The sequence below is a fragment of the Schistocerca piceifrons genome, chromosome 1, assembly GCF_021461385.2.
Source record: "Schistocerca piceifrons isolate TAMUIC-IGC-003096 chromosome 1, iqSchPice1.1, whole genome shotgun sequence".
Classification (NCBI taxonomy): Eukaryota; Metazoa; Arthropoda; class Insecta; order Orthoptera; family Acrididae; genus Schistocerca; species Schistocerca piceifrons.
In genome coordinates this window covers 445,215,357-445,231,107 of record NC_060138.1, presented here as the reverse complement: position 1 = coordinate 445,231,107, position 15,751 = coordinate 445,215,357, and the positions used below count along the sequence as shown (strand labels likewise).

The 15,751-nt window shown below is 38.0% G+C and overlaps 1 protein-coding gene across 1 annotated transcript in view; it reads right to left on the bottom strand.

Annotated features, from left to right (window-relative positions):
- Positions 1 to 351: 351 nt before the first annotated feature.
- The window catches only part of LOC124791489 (COP9 signalosome complex subunit 5), a 36,666-nt gene continuing 21,266 nt past the window's right edge, over positions 352 to 15,751 (bottom strand). Inside the window, exons 2-4 of the mRNA XM_047257864.1 lie at positions 14,376 to 14,610; positions 14,028 to 14,222; positions 352 to 1,157 (exon numbers count right to left, since the gene is read on the bottom strand). Of these exons, the coding sequence (XP_047113820.1) occupies positions 714 to 1,157; positions 14,028 to 14,222; positions 14,376 to 14,610 (874 nt within the window). The 3' untranslated portion in view covers positions 352 to 713. The remainder of the gene's footprint in view (positions 1,158 to 14,027; positions 14,223 to 14,375; positions 14,611 to 15,751) is intronic.

Genomic DNA, 15,751 nt, shown 5'->3' with positions numbered 1-15,751 from the left:
TTTACATATAGATTCACTTTAAGTAGATGAGCACTTTTAAATTTATTGCTATGTTACACAACAGGCAGTTGAATGCCTAATGTCTGAAATTGATACTTTTTAACTCAAATGTATTTCTCAAAAAGAAAATTATTTCTTGTAGTTTTAGTTTTACCACAAGGGAATGATTCTATGTCTAAAATTGAATACATTCTATGAACCATCTAGCATGTAGCAAAAATGATAATGGCAACACTTGAGAAGTGTATGACAGATGTTTGAGCTTTGTTTCACATACCACATTTCACTGAATTAAGCACTGTAAAGTCTACATAACTACATCAAAAGAAATAATGGTGCATTTACAGGAAGTGAATAAATAATATTTTATTTTTAAAAGCCTGAATAACATGATCATAATTTGGAAGAGTTTAGATGTTGAAAGCAGCTAACTTGTTGAAAAGTTACCTGCTCAGCTGTAATTAGTACTTGCAGTTTTAACCTCAATGAGACAAGGAACACAAAAACATTTCTCTGGCAAAATTAAACTGTGTAACATTATGTACTCTCCTGGATGCACAATCAGCATATAACTGTGCAAGTCTGAGATCACATACAAACATGAAATTAAACTAGTTCAATCAGTTCTCTGATGTAACAAGGTACAATCATTTCCAGTCACAAGGGCCTCTGAGAACCTATTCACAGAAAAATTTATATAAACTTAAGTCATTTTAAATGTCACATTTGGGTTTTATGTGATTGAACAAGCGGTCCTTTATCATCTGTGCCATCAAGCCATGAATTATCTCAATGGTAGTTTTGCAGCTGTCCTTTGTTGCTTTCATTAATTTGTCCTCTGTACGCTTTTCATGCGGATCAGCACCTGATAACATAAATCCTCCACGACCCAGAGCAGCTTCTGATTGTTCAAGTTTGTCAGATAAATCAAAAATCTGCCCAGTGGTATAGTCAGCATTGGTAAGGAGGCTCGAAGAGCTCAGGGTGTTGACCCAATACTTGTTCCACAGTGAATCAAGAAGACGTCTATCCAAAGTTGATTTAAAATATGTCACTTCTAATGAATAGTACTGCTTGCAGTGTACACCAAAGTCCTCTATTTTATTCAGAGGAATTGTCTGGTATTCTGATGGTTCTTCATTAGCTGGTTTGTACCCCTGTTAAGATAAAGACAAACATTTATATTTATATCTGTAAAAAATTGGTATCAAGTTGTGTTACTATTAAATCATTATTCATATTGGTACATAGGTGACAATGAACAAAGACAGCACAACTATCAAACAGCCCAAATTTATAGCTAATACCTGAGAATACTATTTAACTAGAAAAAGTCTGCAGCCATACCAAAATGATAATTACACATGTGTAGATATTTGACATGAAGAAACTTCATGTGTACTTCCATGTGGGAATCAATATACTATAGAGAGGATATGCACCAAAATTTGTAGTTGAAAAATGGTAAAAAATAAATCCTAGAAAATAAAACCACCATGTAGAATATGAAAAAAGTCATCAAGCACTAGAAAGAAAAAGGTTTTTAGAATTGAGCAGCAGCTCTATAAATAAAGTTGTAGTAGTAGTAGTAGTAGTAGTAGTAGTAGTAGTTGTTGTTGTTGTTGTTGTTGTTGAAATGCCATGTGAAATAATTTAATTTTGATCTCAAAAGTTTATGTCATGGAAAAATGAAGTGATAAATAAAATTTTACAGACCTACTTCTATGTCACTATCTATTCATGAAGATACCTGAGGAAGAGACCACAGAAACTTTTATGTGAACAAATGCCATGAATAACAACACAACCCCATTATGACATTATATCTTCTTACCACAGTGAATGCCATTAAAGGGTGTAAGGTTCACTAACATGTTACCTATGATCAATGGATATGAAAGACATTTTTATAAGATATTTTGGCAAACAAGCACTACACTTGACTGCCTTTTGTACTAAATATTTAGATTGGTAGATGTATGACACTTCATTCATAATAAGACAGGACAGTAATTAGATATTAAGTATGAAGGAAGCATTTCAGTGTAAGCTCATCAGACAAAAAAGTAGTTACCCCAGTGCACACGCACAGATGAACTGTTAAGCCTTTACATATGGTGCACCGATTGAGTCACGTGCTCAACCATGTGTGCTCTGGTTCTATGTGAGCATGAGACAGTAGTGATCAGTGAGGCATTTATGATTCGTGCGGACATTGTATATGAACATGGGCAAATGTAACGACTGGAGTGACAAAAAGGGGCAATCATGTGTGACCTAGCCCATGGCCATATGGTGTGTGAAATTGCAGGATTCGTCGGTGTTTTATAGCACACTCTGTTCAATGTGTTACAAGCAGTGGTGTAACACACATGGCCATACAACATGATGTCACAATTGTGGTCAGAAAAACAGACTAACAAAGTGGCCAGAGACGTATTTCACAGCTTGTGGATCAAGATCACTTCCAAACTCAACAGAAATTGCTGCAGGCAGTGAATGAAGGTCCATCCCAACCCACTAATTAGAGAACATTGCGACAGGAACTGCATTCAACGAATATTTGGAGTCTGTCACCTTGCAACAGGTCACTAATACCCCCATTTTTCAAGATAACTATATTCACCAGGCTGGAAGAATATGTGACTGGTTTTCTGAACACTCCCACACCTAATTATCTTAACTGGCCTGCAAAAAGACCCGACTTGAACCCCCACAGAAAATCGTAGGACATGTTGGAACAGCGAGTAAAATGCAGGCATCAGCATCCCCGCAATTTGGTGGAGTTGTGTGATCAAATCCCCAGCAAGTGGCCTTAACCTGGAAGCGATGTAACTGCACAATCTTGTGGGTTCACCTCTTAACTGAATCCAGTGGTTATCTAGCCTGGGGGAGGGAAAAAGGGGGGGGGGGATTACACAGTATTACATAATGTCTGTAATGATTTCTCCACGAGTGCCTAATTTTTTGTCTAGTGAGCGTAACATGTGATGCCAAATGACGAAATAACTGTATGCAGCAACATAGTCTTCAACTACAGAGGTCGGACTATGATTTGGTGTACAAACCTGATGATGATGATGATGAAGATATAGAATGAAAATAATTTTAGAGTAATTTGCCGAATATTAGAGGCACTGATTTGTCGACAAGCACATAAATGAGACTGAAAACTTTGCTAGCTTCCCATTAATGAGATAAAAAAATGAAATTTATAAATAAACTCACCAGCATGGTTTTTAATCTTTCTATCCTCATAACAATGAACAAATAGTGAAACACTGCAGACAATATACGCTAAAATATTCACAAGGGTTGTAATGCCATCACACAAAATGACTTAAATGGTACAATGAAAGAATGTGTCAAATGTGCAATGGTGAAAGTAGATGGTACTGTGCGGGTCCTATAAAAGTCTATGAATGGCAGAGATTAATAAGTAGGTTGTACAGTAAATGTTAATCATCTTTAAACTACTGCACACAACAGTATTTCTGGCAGCTTCGGTGTTTTAAATCTCCTATTACTGTTACTAATTCTGCTGTGTAGATACTGCTAACAGAGAAAATGACAAGTTGCTCATAAAACTATAGTCAGTGAATGAACAGCTGACTTTCGTGGCATCCTTCTTACCACTACTTTCTATTGAACTAAAGGTTATGGAGGACTGAATCGAACCTACAACAATGTAGGCTAGATTGGGGATATGTGACACAGGAAGTTCATTTGTGCAATGGGTAAGGTGGGACACTATGGTGGCACCATGTCTGGGATGGTGGGCTGGCAAGTTCTCATAGGGGAAAAAAATGAGCTCTCTGTGCTACTCTAACTGCTCCTGTTCTCCTAGTTTGCAAGTGGTTCAAGAGGAGATGGATCTTGGGGGTGTGGAAAAGTATTGTATAACAGGTATGCCCAAGCACAATGAACCTCAACTGTATAATTAACTAAAAGTTGATTGTGGTTTATCTTTAAATGTGTAACAGCTATTCCCATACGGAGACTATCAAAACAGCTTGTGCATGAAATCACAAAGTGAACACTGGTGGGCACAGGGTTCATTAGGTTAAGATTTTAATAGAACCCATCAATCATCTCATCATGAAAGATTTTTCTGAGGAAGTGTGATAATTAATTTACAAGTACCGATTGTCTTGAGCTACTTCATGTGCAGCAACCTCGTCAGAACAGCAGACCTAAAAAGTTAAAGTTATTTATCACTTCCGGCTGCTGGTTACCCAAAATAATTGAGGGTGTAGGTACGCAGACTGAATTCTGTACACATCAGAGTAAGAAAAATTAGAAAGTACTGCCCCATTGACAATTAAGTCATTAGATATGAAGCATAAGCTCAGTTTAGGTAAGGAAATCAGCTAGCTGCTTATTAGAAAGTACTGCCCCATTGACAATTAAGTCATTAGATATGAAGCATAAGCTCAGTTTAGGTAAGGAAATCAGCTAGCTGCTTTCAAAGGAACCATCCCGTTATTTACTTTACTGGTATAGGAAAAATAATCTGGATGACTGGATGAGAATTTAAAATACCATCCTCTCAAAAATGAATCCACTGTTCTACCAATGCATCACTTGGTTTCTGTGAAAGTGAATGACATGGGATTATGCAGGCAAAAAATAATATCCATGGTTTGCAGCAAATACCAATGTTTTATGAATGGCTGTTTGCCGATGAAATACTACCCAGCTTATTGATGTAAAAGTGCACTACAAACAGCACTCATTGATATACAAGGCTGACAACACATTTGGTACAGTAGCGGCAGTAACGCCTTTTATGGCAATTGAGAAAAGAGTGGCATTAAAGATCCCTGTTTTGTTGTAAATATTGATTACTAACACCCACATTAACACTAATCAGGAAAAGTTGATGAAGTAATTTATTAATAAAGTGGTAAACAGCCCCCAGCTGTGTTGTACAGTATGCCCCTTGTAAATGAAGCAAGACTGCTATTACATGTTGCTAATGTGAAAAAAAATCCTACCTAGCAGAAGACTCCATTTTTAAAAGGTGGTCAGTTGGGGATCTAGATCTCCGAAATTCGCAATGAGATGGTACAAGCAAATTTCGTTTCCAGACACCCCTCCTCAAGTTTGCATATGGTTGTCTTTAAACTGATTGGTCCGTAACTATTGATTTTGTGTGTGTGTGTGGGGCGGGGGGGGCACACGACACATGACACAGGTGTGTACAACTATACTTTCCGTTCAGTTGGTGGGTAAACTCTGTCTGTAAAAGAGCCATTATAGATTTCCATTTTGCCATTGTTGAAAGATAGGATACTGTGTTGCATTAAGAATACTGTTTGAGGCTTACATATCAGCATAACATTCGTCAGTAAATCAGCTATGCTGCAGGAACTGGTATGAAATACTCCTCAATCTAAAACTGTCGGTATTCCAGCTGAGAAAGAATGTCCACTTATACGTCAATGTGCTGTAATAGGGTATATATGTGAACAAGGGAAAAAATTCCTGGATTTTCCCCAACGGATTTTTCTCAGACTTCCCGGTTAAAAACATGCTTTTTGCTGGGTGAAAATACAATTTTCCATGTTAAGTAACAGTATACTTTCCCTCAGAACTGTAAAACTTATCAATCCTTTGAACGGTTAAGCTTTTGTACACTGGTGTAGAACTTCCCACCACTTTAGAAACTGAAACCCAGAAACAAACAAGTTTTGGAAAGATCATCGATGTGCAGCAACATGTATGGTGTGTATTTTCTTATTATGACATGCTGCACATTTTCTTATTACAAAAGTATATATTTAAATTCCACCAAACACAGCATGTTAGTTTCTGAATTGAAATTGTGATACACTCAAGTCAGGTTATCTCACCAGCCAATGATACCAGATATTTAGAGCATAGGACACGTGACATAGTCAGCCAGTAGCAACATCACTGTTAAGTAGCACGAATGCACAAACACGAAAAGTTAATGGTTTAAATTAATATACACAGTGTGGCTAGAAGAAAAGCTAAGCTTTCACTTATAATACTGATCTTTTTTTGCATGTGTAACACTTTAAGAGACATCAATCAAATGTGCCAGTAAAATTTTAAATAACAACATAAATGTCTTGTCTTCTGGGTTTGACATTCTTGAAAGTTGTCGGCTCTCAAAGTATTAAGCTTTAAATGAGAGACAACAATCTGTGATTTAAGAAATTTATAGCACATTCTCACACGTAACATAATTCTTCATGCAGAAAATGAAATTTATTTTGGAAATAATGCTTTTCAAACCACCATTCTCAATATTTTCTCATGACCTGTTAGAATTTGTTTCAGTAGTAGTCAGAGTGCGCCAGAAAAGAGGCATTACTGTGCGTGCATAGCTGCAGTTACGTAGCAAGCCCATACGTTCATACATATTTAACATTAAGAGATCTTACATTACATCATAAACGAAACAGGACACTGGAGGATACTCCAAGAGCATCAGAATTTCGTAAACCATACTGAAATGTATAATTTGGATTAAAGTGCACATTTGTTTATCCTGATTCACAAAGAAGTAGGCTGATATTAAACTTTTCAGTGTGGTTTTTGGGATGCAAATTTTCTTGGAGTATCAGTACAGTATTATCTCATGTTTGGCTCTTTATTACAGCATGATGCCATACATGCCAAAAGATGTAAATGTGTACTTGAAGTTCAGCAAACAGTTGAAAATAGCTAATAATGTGGAATGAAAGACTTCATTTCAAATAAATTGACTGCCTCTGGGGAAAAGATTAATAAAAGCCTCATTTCTTTAGCAAATTGACAAAAATAACTTCATCCTTCAGCAAGATGATTAATACTTGACAGCCAAAAATGCGGAAATAAAATCAAATCAGAAAACTGAAACTAATAACATATTTTATATTTGAATTCATTAATAGGTCCCGGCCAAAGAAATCTGTTTTCTTTCCATCTGACATGAGAGCTGTACACGAAGAGGAAAGAGCAAAATCACTAAATGTAAAAATGGGTCTCATGAAGACTATCCCCTTTCCTCACTACAACTTTGTTCTGCACTTGCACAAATCCAGCAGCTTCGGCGCGCCAGAAAAATTTTTCTGGGTAGCACCTGGCTGCTTGTTGTTACTACTGATACAGCCTACAGCCACACTTCAAATAGTCAGATGGCACTGCTCATATGCGACTCAACAGTGCACTCGTGTGAGCGTGCTGGTGACTGCTCAAATGAACCCAATCTAAACAGTTGTGACGTCACGCTTGTTGGAAGCAGTTTGTTGTTATGAAGTATTGCATAATCTTCGTCATAAAGCCTTTGACACATTTTGCTGTTGACAGACACTTGTGTGTGTACTGTGTTTTGTTGTTGTAAATGGCGCACGTCCTTTGCAACTTAAGTTTTATTTTATTTTATTTTTTCTTTGTTTATGTTTTATTGCTGATGTGGTGTCACCGCCAGACCCCACACTTGCTAGGCGGTAGCCTTTAAATCGGCCGCGGTCCGTTAGTATACGTCGGACCCGCGTGTCGCCACTATCAGTGATTGCAGACCGAGCGCCGCCACACGGCAGGTCTAGAGAGACTTCCTAGCACTCGCCCAGTTGTACAACTGACTTTGCTAGCGATGGTTCACTGACAAAAAATGCTCTCATTTGCCGAGACGATAGTTTAGCACATCCTTCAGCTACGTCACTTGCTACGACCTAGCAAGGCGCCATTATCAGTTACTATTGATAGTGAATCATGTACCGTCAAGACCGAAGTTCTTCATTAACGGATTAAAGTTAAGTATTCCACCAGCTACGTCCGTTTTTCTAAATTCTAATTTCCTTGTCCTGTTCCAGACCTCATGCCAGCCTGCGTGAGCTAAAACGCGTGCCTTTCGGCCTCCTCTAGTAACACGGTGTTGGCTCTCCTGCCAACCAAAACAGCTGCAGTAATGTTCTGCAGCAGCGGGATACAATAAAATTCTTTGTTAGTGTATCAATCCTTACCAGTCAAAATTTCAAAAATTTAACTGAAAACTAAAACAATGAAAACTTCTTGGAATTCTAAAACATTCCCAGGTTTTTCCCCCGTTTTCTCTGGGATGAAAAAATTCCCGGTTGAACCGGGGCATATACACACTGGTTAAATGCATCTGCCAAAGTGATGTACCATTCCCAACAATTCTACTTTCATTTATCAAATAATGTACTTTTTCTCTTGTAAAATAATAACCAGTGTAGCATAGAGCATCCAGTTAACTTTACATTCAGAGCTTTCTTTCAAGCATGCCTATTTCTCATTTCTCAGAAGTTTAGCCAGAAAAGAGGAGGCCCTTGTACATATGGCAGAACAAGGTTCACATTAAGTGGTGCCTATCAAGGCAAGTAAACAGACCAAACATCAATTAACTCTAACTAACATTCAAAATGAAAATTATATAACATAACCTTTCCAAAACAGTTTCAGCCAGTGCCAATCACTAAAGTTGACCAAGTATATTCTTCCAACAGAAAGTAGTTTGTCATGTATGATGCCGTCTAAGTTTGGAGGACGTTACCAGCACATTATAAGTGACAATATACTCTGTATCGGTAGAGAGCACCAAGTTGAATCTGATATGATCATTGCCTGGAACTAGTTATTTATAAAGGTTATGCAGTGTAACTATGATCTTGACTGTGAATTATAATAAAGTGCTACTAAAAATGGCAGGTTGAAGATACCCATTTAGTAAAACGTCACGTCCTGCTGTGTGAAGAAGTCTTTAACTGTCTGCTACACATCCTCTTCCAACAGGAATCGTCAACCCTTAAAGGACTTTTTTAAGAGACCAAAGGCACGATAATGACATGGGGAGAGATCAGGACTATAAAGCAGATGCTCAAGTATCACCCACTTGCACTGGTGTAACTTCTGCATTACAACATTTGCGATATGGCGACATGTGTTAACATGAAGCTGCAGCACCCAGCACAGAACTTTGTTTGCCATTCCACAATGGTGATTTTTGAGACATGGTGCCCCAGACACAATCTACATTCTCTGATGGATGTCTACCAGTGTTTGTCCTTAAGCAGCCAAGAAAAGGATAACATGTTGGTCCTCTTTGGACGCGTTTGGTAATAATGTTGTCATAGTTCGCACTTCCACATTTACCGCAAGCACATCTGAAAGACACAAATGCCACATTAATACCTTGGCTACCTGTTGGTGCTTATACAACTGTATCATCTTCATGCTGTGTGCAAGTACACTACTGCAACACCCTGAAACGGAAACTTTTTGATCACCCTTCATACACAGAAAAGAAAGAGATTTTGAATGGGGAAGGTTAAAAAGGAAGGGCAGGTCATTTAGGTCCCAAAATGAGAGAGACCCACCCTTACTGAGGACGAGAGTAGACCATGCTAAACACTTCTCCACCCTGAAGGTAAGTACTGGTCAGCAATTCTGCCTCATAGTGTGTTAATTTCCTCAACTGAATTTTCCAATGATACTATTAAAGTCTATTAATAGGGTCACCATGGCCAAGGGGTAGTGACAAAATACTGATTGAAAGGTCTTTGGTTCAGAATTTGATCCCAGCCACTGATTTGAATAAAAATCACCAGTGTGGCAAGCAAAGACTTCTGGTGAGAAGGCAGAGGAGCAGATACAAATTCAAGGAAACTTCCTGCCCTAAGGGATGGAAACTACTACTAAAGGGAAATCCATAATAATGGCATGGTCCTGTAAAACATTCTGGATCAGAACACCACTTGGATATCTGAGAGGTGACTGCCAAGAGGGAGGTGACCAAGAAAAAAGAGATTGAAAAACTGGCAAAAGAGTAACATTCAGCTGGTAATAAGCAAATACACTGTTCAAGAATAACAAGATAATACACGAAAAAGGGCAACATACACTATCTGGATTATATAGTGAACAGACGAGATATTCCAAAATCACATACTGGATTGCTAGGCATACCCAGGAGCAGTGTGATAACGAATGCCACAGTTGGAATTTCAGTGGGGAGGAATGGACATCCCCATAAAGGACAATCACAGATAATTGTAGACAAACACAGGTAGATTGTACACAAATACAGGTACAATGAAGATAACTGTAAAGAAACCTCAAGTACTATAGTTGATTGACAAAAGAAAAAAATATGTAAAAATGTCCAGGAAAAGAAAGCTGTACAAGAATCAAATCAATAGGAAATGCAGGAAAGTTATAGTAAAATGACAGCATGAACACGTAATGAAATTGAATGGGGGAAAGGGTTATCTGAAGAGCAGAACAACATACTGAAAATTCAAAATGAATTTTTAAGAAATTGGACACAAAGGTATCAACTGTATGCAGAATTCCACTGTTTAATGTGCAAGAGATAGTAAATAGGTGGAAAAGAGAACACTGAGAGTCTCTATGAGAGAGAGAGAGAGAGAGAGAGAGAGAGATGTGATATGACATGACATAACATGACAGAAGAAGAAATTGATGTCAGGTTGGAAGACAGGAGATCCACTGGTAGAGTCTGAGCCTGACAGAGTTCTGGAAGACTTGCAGCAAAAGGCAGATGTTACTAACATCCCTCTGGCATTTCTAAAATCATTGATGGAAGTGGAAACAAAATGATTATTCAGGTTAGTGTCTAGAATCTACGAGAGTGGAGACATGCTGTCAGGCTTTCACTCGGATATCATTCATATAATCACAAAGATCGGACAAATACATAAATGCAAGAACTATCAACACAATCAGCTTAACAACTCATGCAACCAAGTTATTAACAAGAATAATATACATAATAATGGAAAAGAAACTTGTGGCTCTACTACATGAAGATTAGTTTGTCTTTAGGAAAAGTAAAGCCAACAGGTAGGTAGTTCTGATACTGCACCTGTTAACGGAGGTAAGATTGGTTGGTTGGTTGAAAGTTCCTGGACTGAGTCTCGAACTTGGGACCTTTGCCTTTTGCAGGCAAGTGCTCTACCATTTGAGCTACCCAAACATGACTCATAGCCCATCCTCACAGCTTCAATTCCATCAGTACTTTGTCTCCTACATTCCAAACTCGGTCTATCACACAGTTTTAATCTGCCAGGAATTTTCACATCAGCACACACTCCATTGCAGAGTGAAAATTTCATTCTGGGAACATTCCCCAGGCTGTGGCTAACCCATGTCTCTGCAATATCCTTTCTTCCAGGAGTGCTATGTGTGCAAGGTCTGCATGAGAGCTTCTATGAAGTTTGGAAGGTAGGAGATGAGGTACTGGAGGAATTGAAGCTGTGAGGACGGGTCGTGAGTCGTGCTTCGGTAGCTGAGGTGGTAGAGCACTTGCCTGCTAAAGTTGAAGGTCCTGAATTCGAGTCTTGGTCCGGCACACAGTTTTAATCTGCCAGTAAGTTTCATATCAGTGCACACTCTGCTGAAGAGTGAAAATTTCATTCTGGGTGGTTGGTTGATTTGGTGGAGGGAACCAAACAGTGAGGTCATTGGTCCCATCAGTTTAGGGAATAATGAGGAAGAGGGACAGTCATGTCGTTTCAAAAGAACCATCCCAGCATTTGCTGAAGCATCTAAATCAGGGTGGCTGGATGGGGGTTAAATCGTTGTCATCCTAAATGCGAGTCCAGTGTGCTAACCACTGTGCTACCTCATTTGGTAATGGTGACAAGACTTCAGAAAAATACAGACATTTTCGTGGGATTTTTTGACCTACAAAAAGAATTTTGCAATGTAAAATGGTGCAAGACGTTCAAAATTGTGATAAAAATAGGAGTACAAGCGAGTACTGACAGTGAAAAATATGGTAGGGATGCTGTCTTTCTCCTCTGCTGTTCAAGAAGCAATGAAGGAATTAAAAGATGGATTTAGAAGTGGGATTAAAATTCACAGTTAAAAGATGTCAATAAAGGATTTGCTGATGAAACTGCTATAAAATGAGAAAGAATTACAGTACCAACTGAAAGGAATGAAATATCAGATGAACACAGAATACAGACTGAGAGTAAACCAAAGAAAGTCCTGAAGACTAGCAGCAAAGAAATTAAGGGACTACACAGAACATTGGGTAAAGGAATTCTGCTACATATGAAATAAGATAACACGCAAGAGCTGAGGAAATGAGGACATACAAAGCAGAACAGCACAGGCAAAGAGAGTAACCCTTGCTGAAAGAAGTCTACTAATATCAAACATAGGCCTTAATTTGAGGAAAAAATTTCTGACAATGTACAGCTGGAGGACAATGGTGGCAGGAAAAAAAGAGTATCCAAGCCATTTTGATTTAGTACTCAGGAAGTTTAAAATAAATGGACCGATAAGACGAGACACGAGGAGGTCCTCCGTAGAACTTTTGAGGAAAGAAATATTTGGAAAAACCCACAAGGAGGAGGAGGAGGAGGAGGAGGAGCAGGATGATAGGACATGTGTTAAGATGCCAGGGAATAGCTTCCACAGAACTAGATGGAGCCAGAGAGGGCAAAAACTGTATCTGAGAAGATAAAGACAGGAATGTATTTAACCAATAATTAAGGACATTGAATGTAAATGCTATTCTGAGATGAAGTTGGCACAGGAGAGGAAGTTGTGGCAGGTCGTATCAAACCAACCGAAACAGTGATGATAAATATTGGAGGATGTACTGAATTTTACCTGCTTTGTTGAGAAGGTCATGGGTGGGAAATGTATTGGAGAAATTGTGACTTTTTGTGATATAGCAGTAATTTCTTTTATACTTTAACATCTTATAAAAGTCGCTGAGCTTAATACAGATGTAGGGAACGTTGAAGCAAAATGGTCATGGTAACCACTTCCCAATATGTCACATACTTGTTTCATTATACAGGGTGTTTATAAATGAATATCGGGGTTTTAACGCTTTATAATATTTATTACATTAAACTTATAGTTATAAATGATGTGTCAAATGAAAGAGCAACTGAAACAGTTTTACCAAGGACCTTATAAATGATCAATGTGAGCACCATTTGTCACACGGCACACATCAAGTCTACAGCAGAGTTCTTCGCAAACGTTGATAAGTTTGCTTTGCATGGCCTCCACATTCACCCAATCTAACGCCATGCGATTTTTTCCTTTGGGGCTTCATCAAGGATCGTGTGTACGTGCCCCCACTACCAGCAGAACTCCCTGAATTAAGAAATTGGATTGAAGCAGCTGTTGCTACAATCACTGAAGACACACTTGTCAACGTTTGGGAAGAACTCGGCTATAGACTTTATGTGTGCCGTGTGACAAATGGTGCTCACACTGAACATTTATAAGGTTCTTGGTAAAACTGTTTCAGTTGCTCTTTCATTTGACGTATCATTTATATCTGTAAGTTTAATATAATAAATATTATAAAGCATTAAAACCCCGATGTTCATTTATAAACACCCTGTATATTGCCACCTAATAATAATGAAAGTACTAAAAATACACTGTGCAGGTCTCAAATTGGTATGAATCTTTTTCATGGGAATGGGTATACTGAAATTAAATACTACCTCTCACACCCATCCACATTCTTTGATCATCCTGACATTAATAAGTAGTAGTATCAGTGTGTGATACTGTTGGGTGATACCAGGTCCACAGCAGAAACTGTACTTAAGCTTTTGATGGGGATTAAGCAGTGTGGCACAAAAAAATTACAGTGCTCCTACAGCGTATACACTTATTGCAGAAGCATTCCATTGCTGCCTCCCAGTGTGTTATCCAGAGTATGATACACACCAACTCCAAATGATAGAACACTGTAACTGTATCATAATGGCAGTTAGTCCTTTGTGTATGGGAAAACAATCAGAGAAATAGGATATTATGTTTAATTATAACCTAGGAAATCATTCTGGTGGCTTACACAGGAGGCTGTTAAGCCACACTACATATTATGTCACTGGGAAATGTAGGCAAGAAGAAAATCAGTACAATGTGGCACAGAAGCTGAGTTCGTGTGTTACAAAGTTCTGAATGCTAGAGATGCAACTACATTTATTCCCACCATAGCCAGCTGCACTTAAAAGTGACATTAGCACAGAACATAACAACAAACAAACCTTGGGATATGTTCTAAATGCCCCCAGGCATACTTTCCCAGCTGAAATTGTTCTAACAGGATCAATAACAATAGCAACAAATGGTTCTTGAAAATTTTGGTTCAGCATCTGAGTAGATACATCAATTCCAGACAACCAACATCCATATCCTGGGTGACTATGGTACCAGCCTATTGCATTTTCCATGCGTCCAACCTGAAAGAAAATAACTGATAATGTCACATGAGAATATGGAAACTTTATGCTATGCTAAAAACAAACATTATTATTACCAAATACATACAATTTCAAATCTTAAATAAACCCTGAAATATTCATCTCAAAATTAATACTAGAAAAAGTACCCACCTGTTTTGCAGCTTCTATGTAAGCTGTCATGTACTCATAAGCCTGTGCTTGAGCATTGACTCTTGTTTCCGTGCCCTCAACTGGAAGTGCAAATGAATCCATCACTATCATTGTGTTAGCATCCACTTTTCCCAAAAGCAGTCCCATAACTTCAAGTGTTCCACCTGACCTTGCATGCATCACCATTTTTAAAAGTGCAAGGGCAGATATCTTGATGTCTTTGAAAAAGTGCGGACTGTTAAAATAAGATTAATAATTATTTTTGTCCTAGAATGTTTCCATATCATACAGAGTTTTTTTTTTTTTTGAAATGTCATGAAGGCACATATTTGGTTTATAAAAAAATGTCATCTCAGTGTGATAAAACTGTGGGCAACAAACAGAAATGGCATAACTTTGAAGAACAGAATTCATCCCCCCCCCCCCCCCTCACTCTCACTCTCTCTGCAAAGTTTTGCTTCTGTAAAGGTATGGTATGGATACAAATGAAATTTTACTTTTGTTTGTTTGTGCATACTGTGCTATTAATCCTTAGAATAGTTTTGCTTATAAGGCATTTTAATTAGCTGTGTTGTTTGTGTTTCATTTATACCAGTATGGCAAGGCTGGTATACTGTTGTTGTTGTTGTGGTGGTCTTCAGTTCTGAGACTGGTTTGATGCAGCTCTCCATGCTACTCTATCCTATGCAAACTTCTTCATCTCCCAGTACTTACTGCAACCTACATCCTTCTGAATCTGCTTAGTGTATTCATCTTTTGGTCTCCCTCTACGATTTTTACCCTCCACGCTGCCCTCCAATGCTAAATTTGTGATCCCTTGATGCCTCAAAACATGTCCTACCAACCGGTCCCTTCTTTTTGTCAAGTTGTGCCACAAACTCCTCTTCTCCCCAATTCTATTCAATACCTCCTCATTAGTTATGTGATCTACCCATCTAATCTTCAGCATTCTTCTGTATACTATGTTATATGAAAATCTTAGTTTTGAATAGTTTACTACCAATGGAAATATATTTGAAGTTACTGAAAGTTTATAAATAGTATGTACATTCATTCTACGTGTTAAGAAATGGGATGCTGAAAACGAATGTGACCATACTTTTTCCTAAAGATGAACCGCTTGAAATTTGTCCCAAAAGCATTTGTTGGGTACTGACCAAAAGAAAATTAATTTCTCAGCAATACAATGATGGCATTAAAAAGAATCTAATAAATTTCATGTATAGCTTTTTTTTCTTTTTACTGTGGATGAGATATTAGTTAACCACTATACACCAGAAATGAAGCTGCAATGAAACTTGAGGCAGGAGCCAGTGACTAAGCATAAATCATTTTGGTATGGAAAATGAATTTTTCTGATTTACTATCTTGCAATA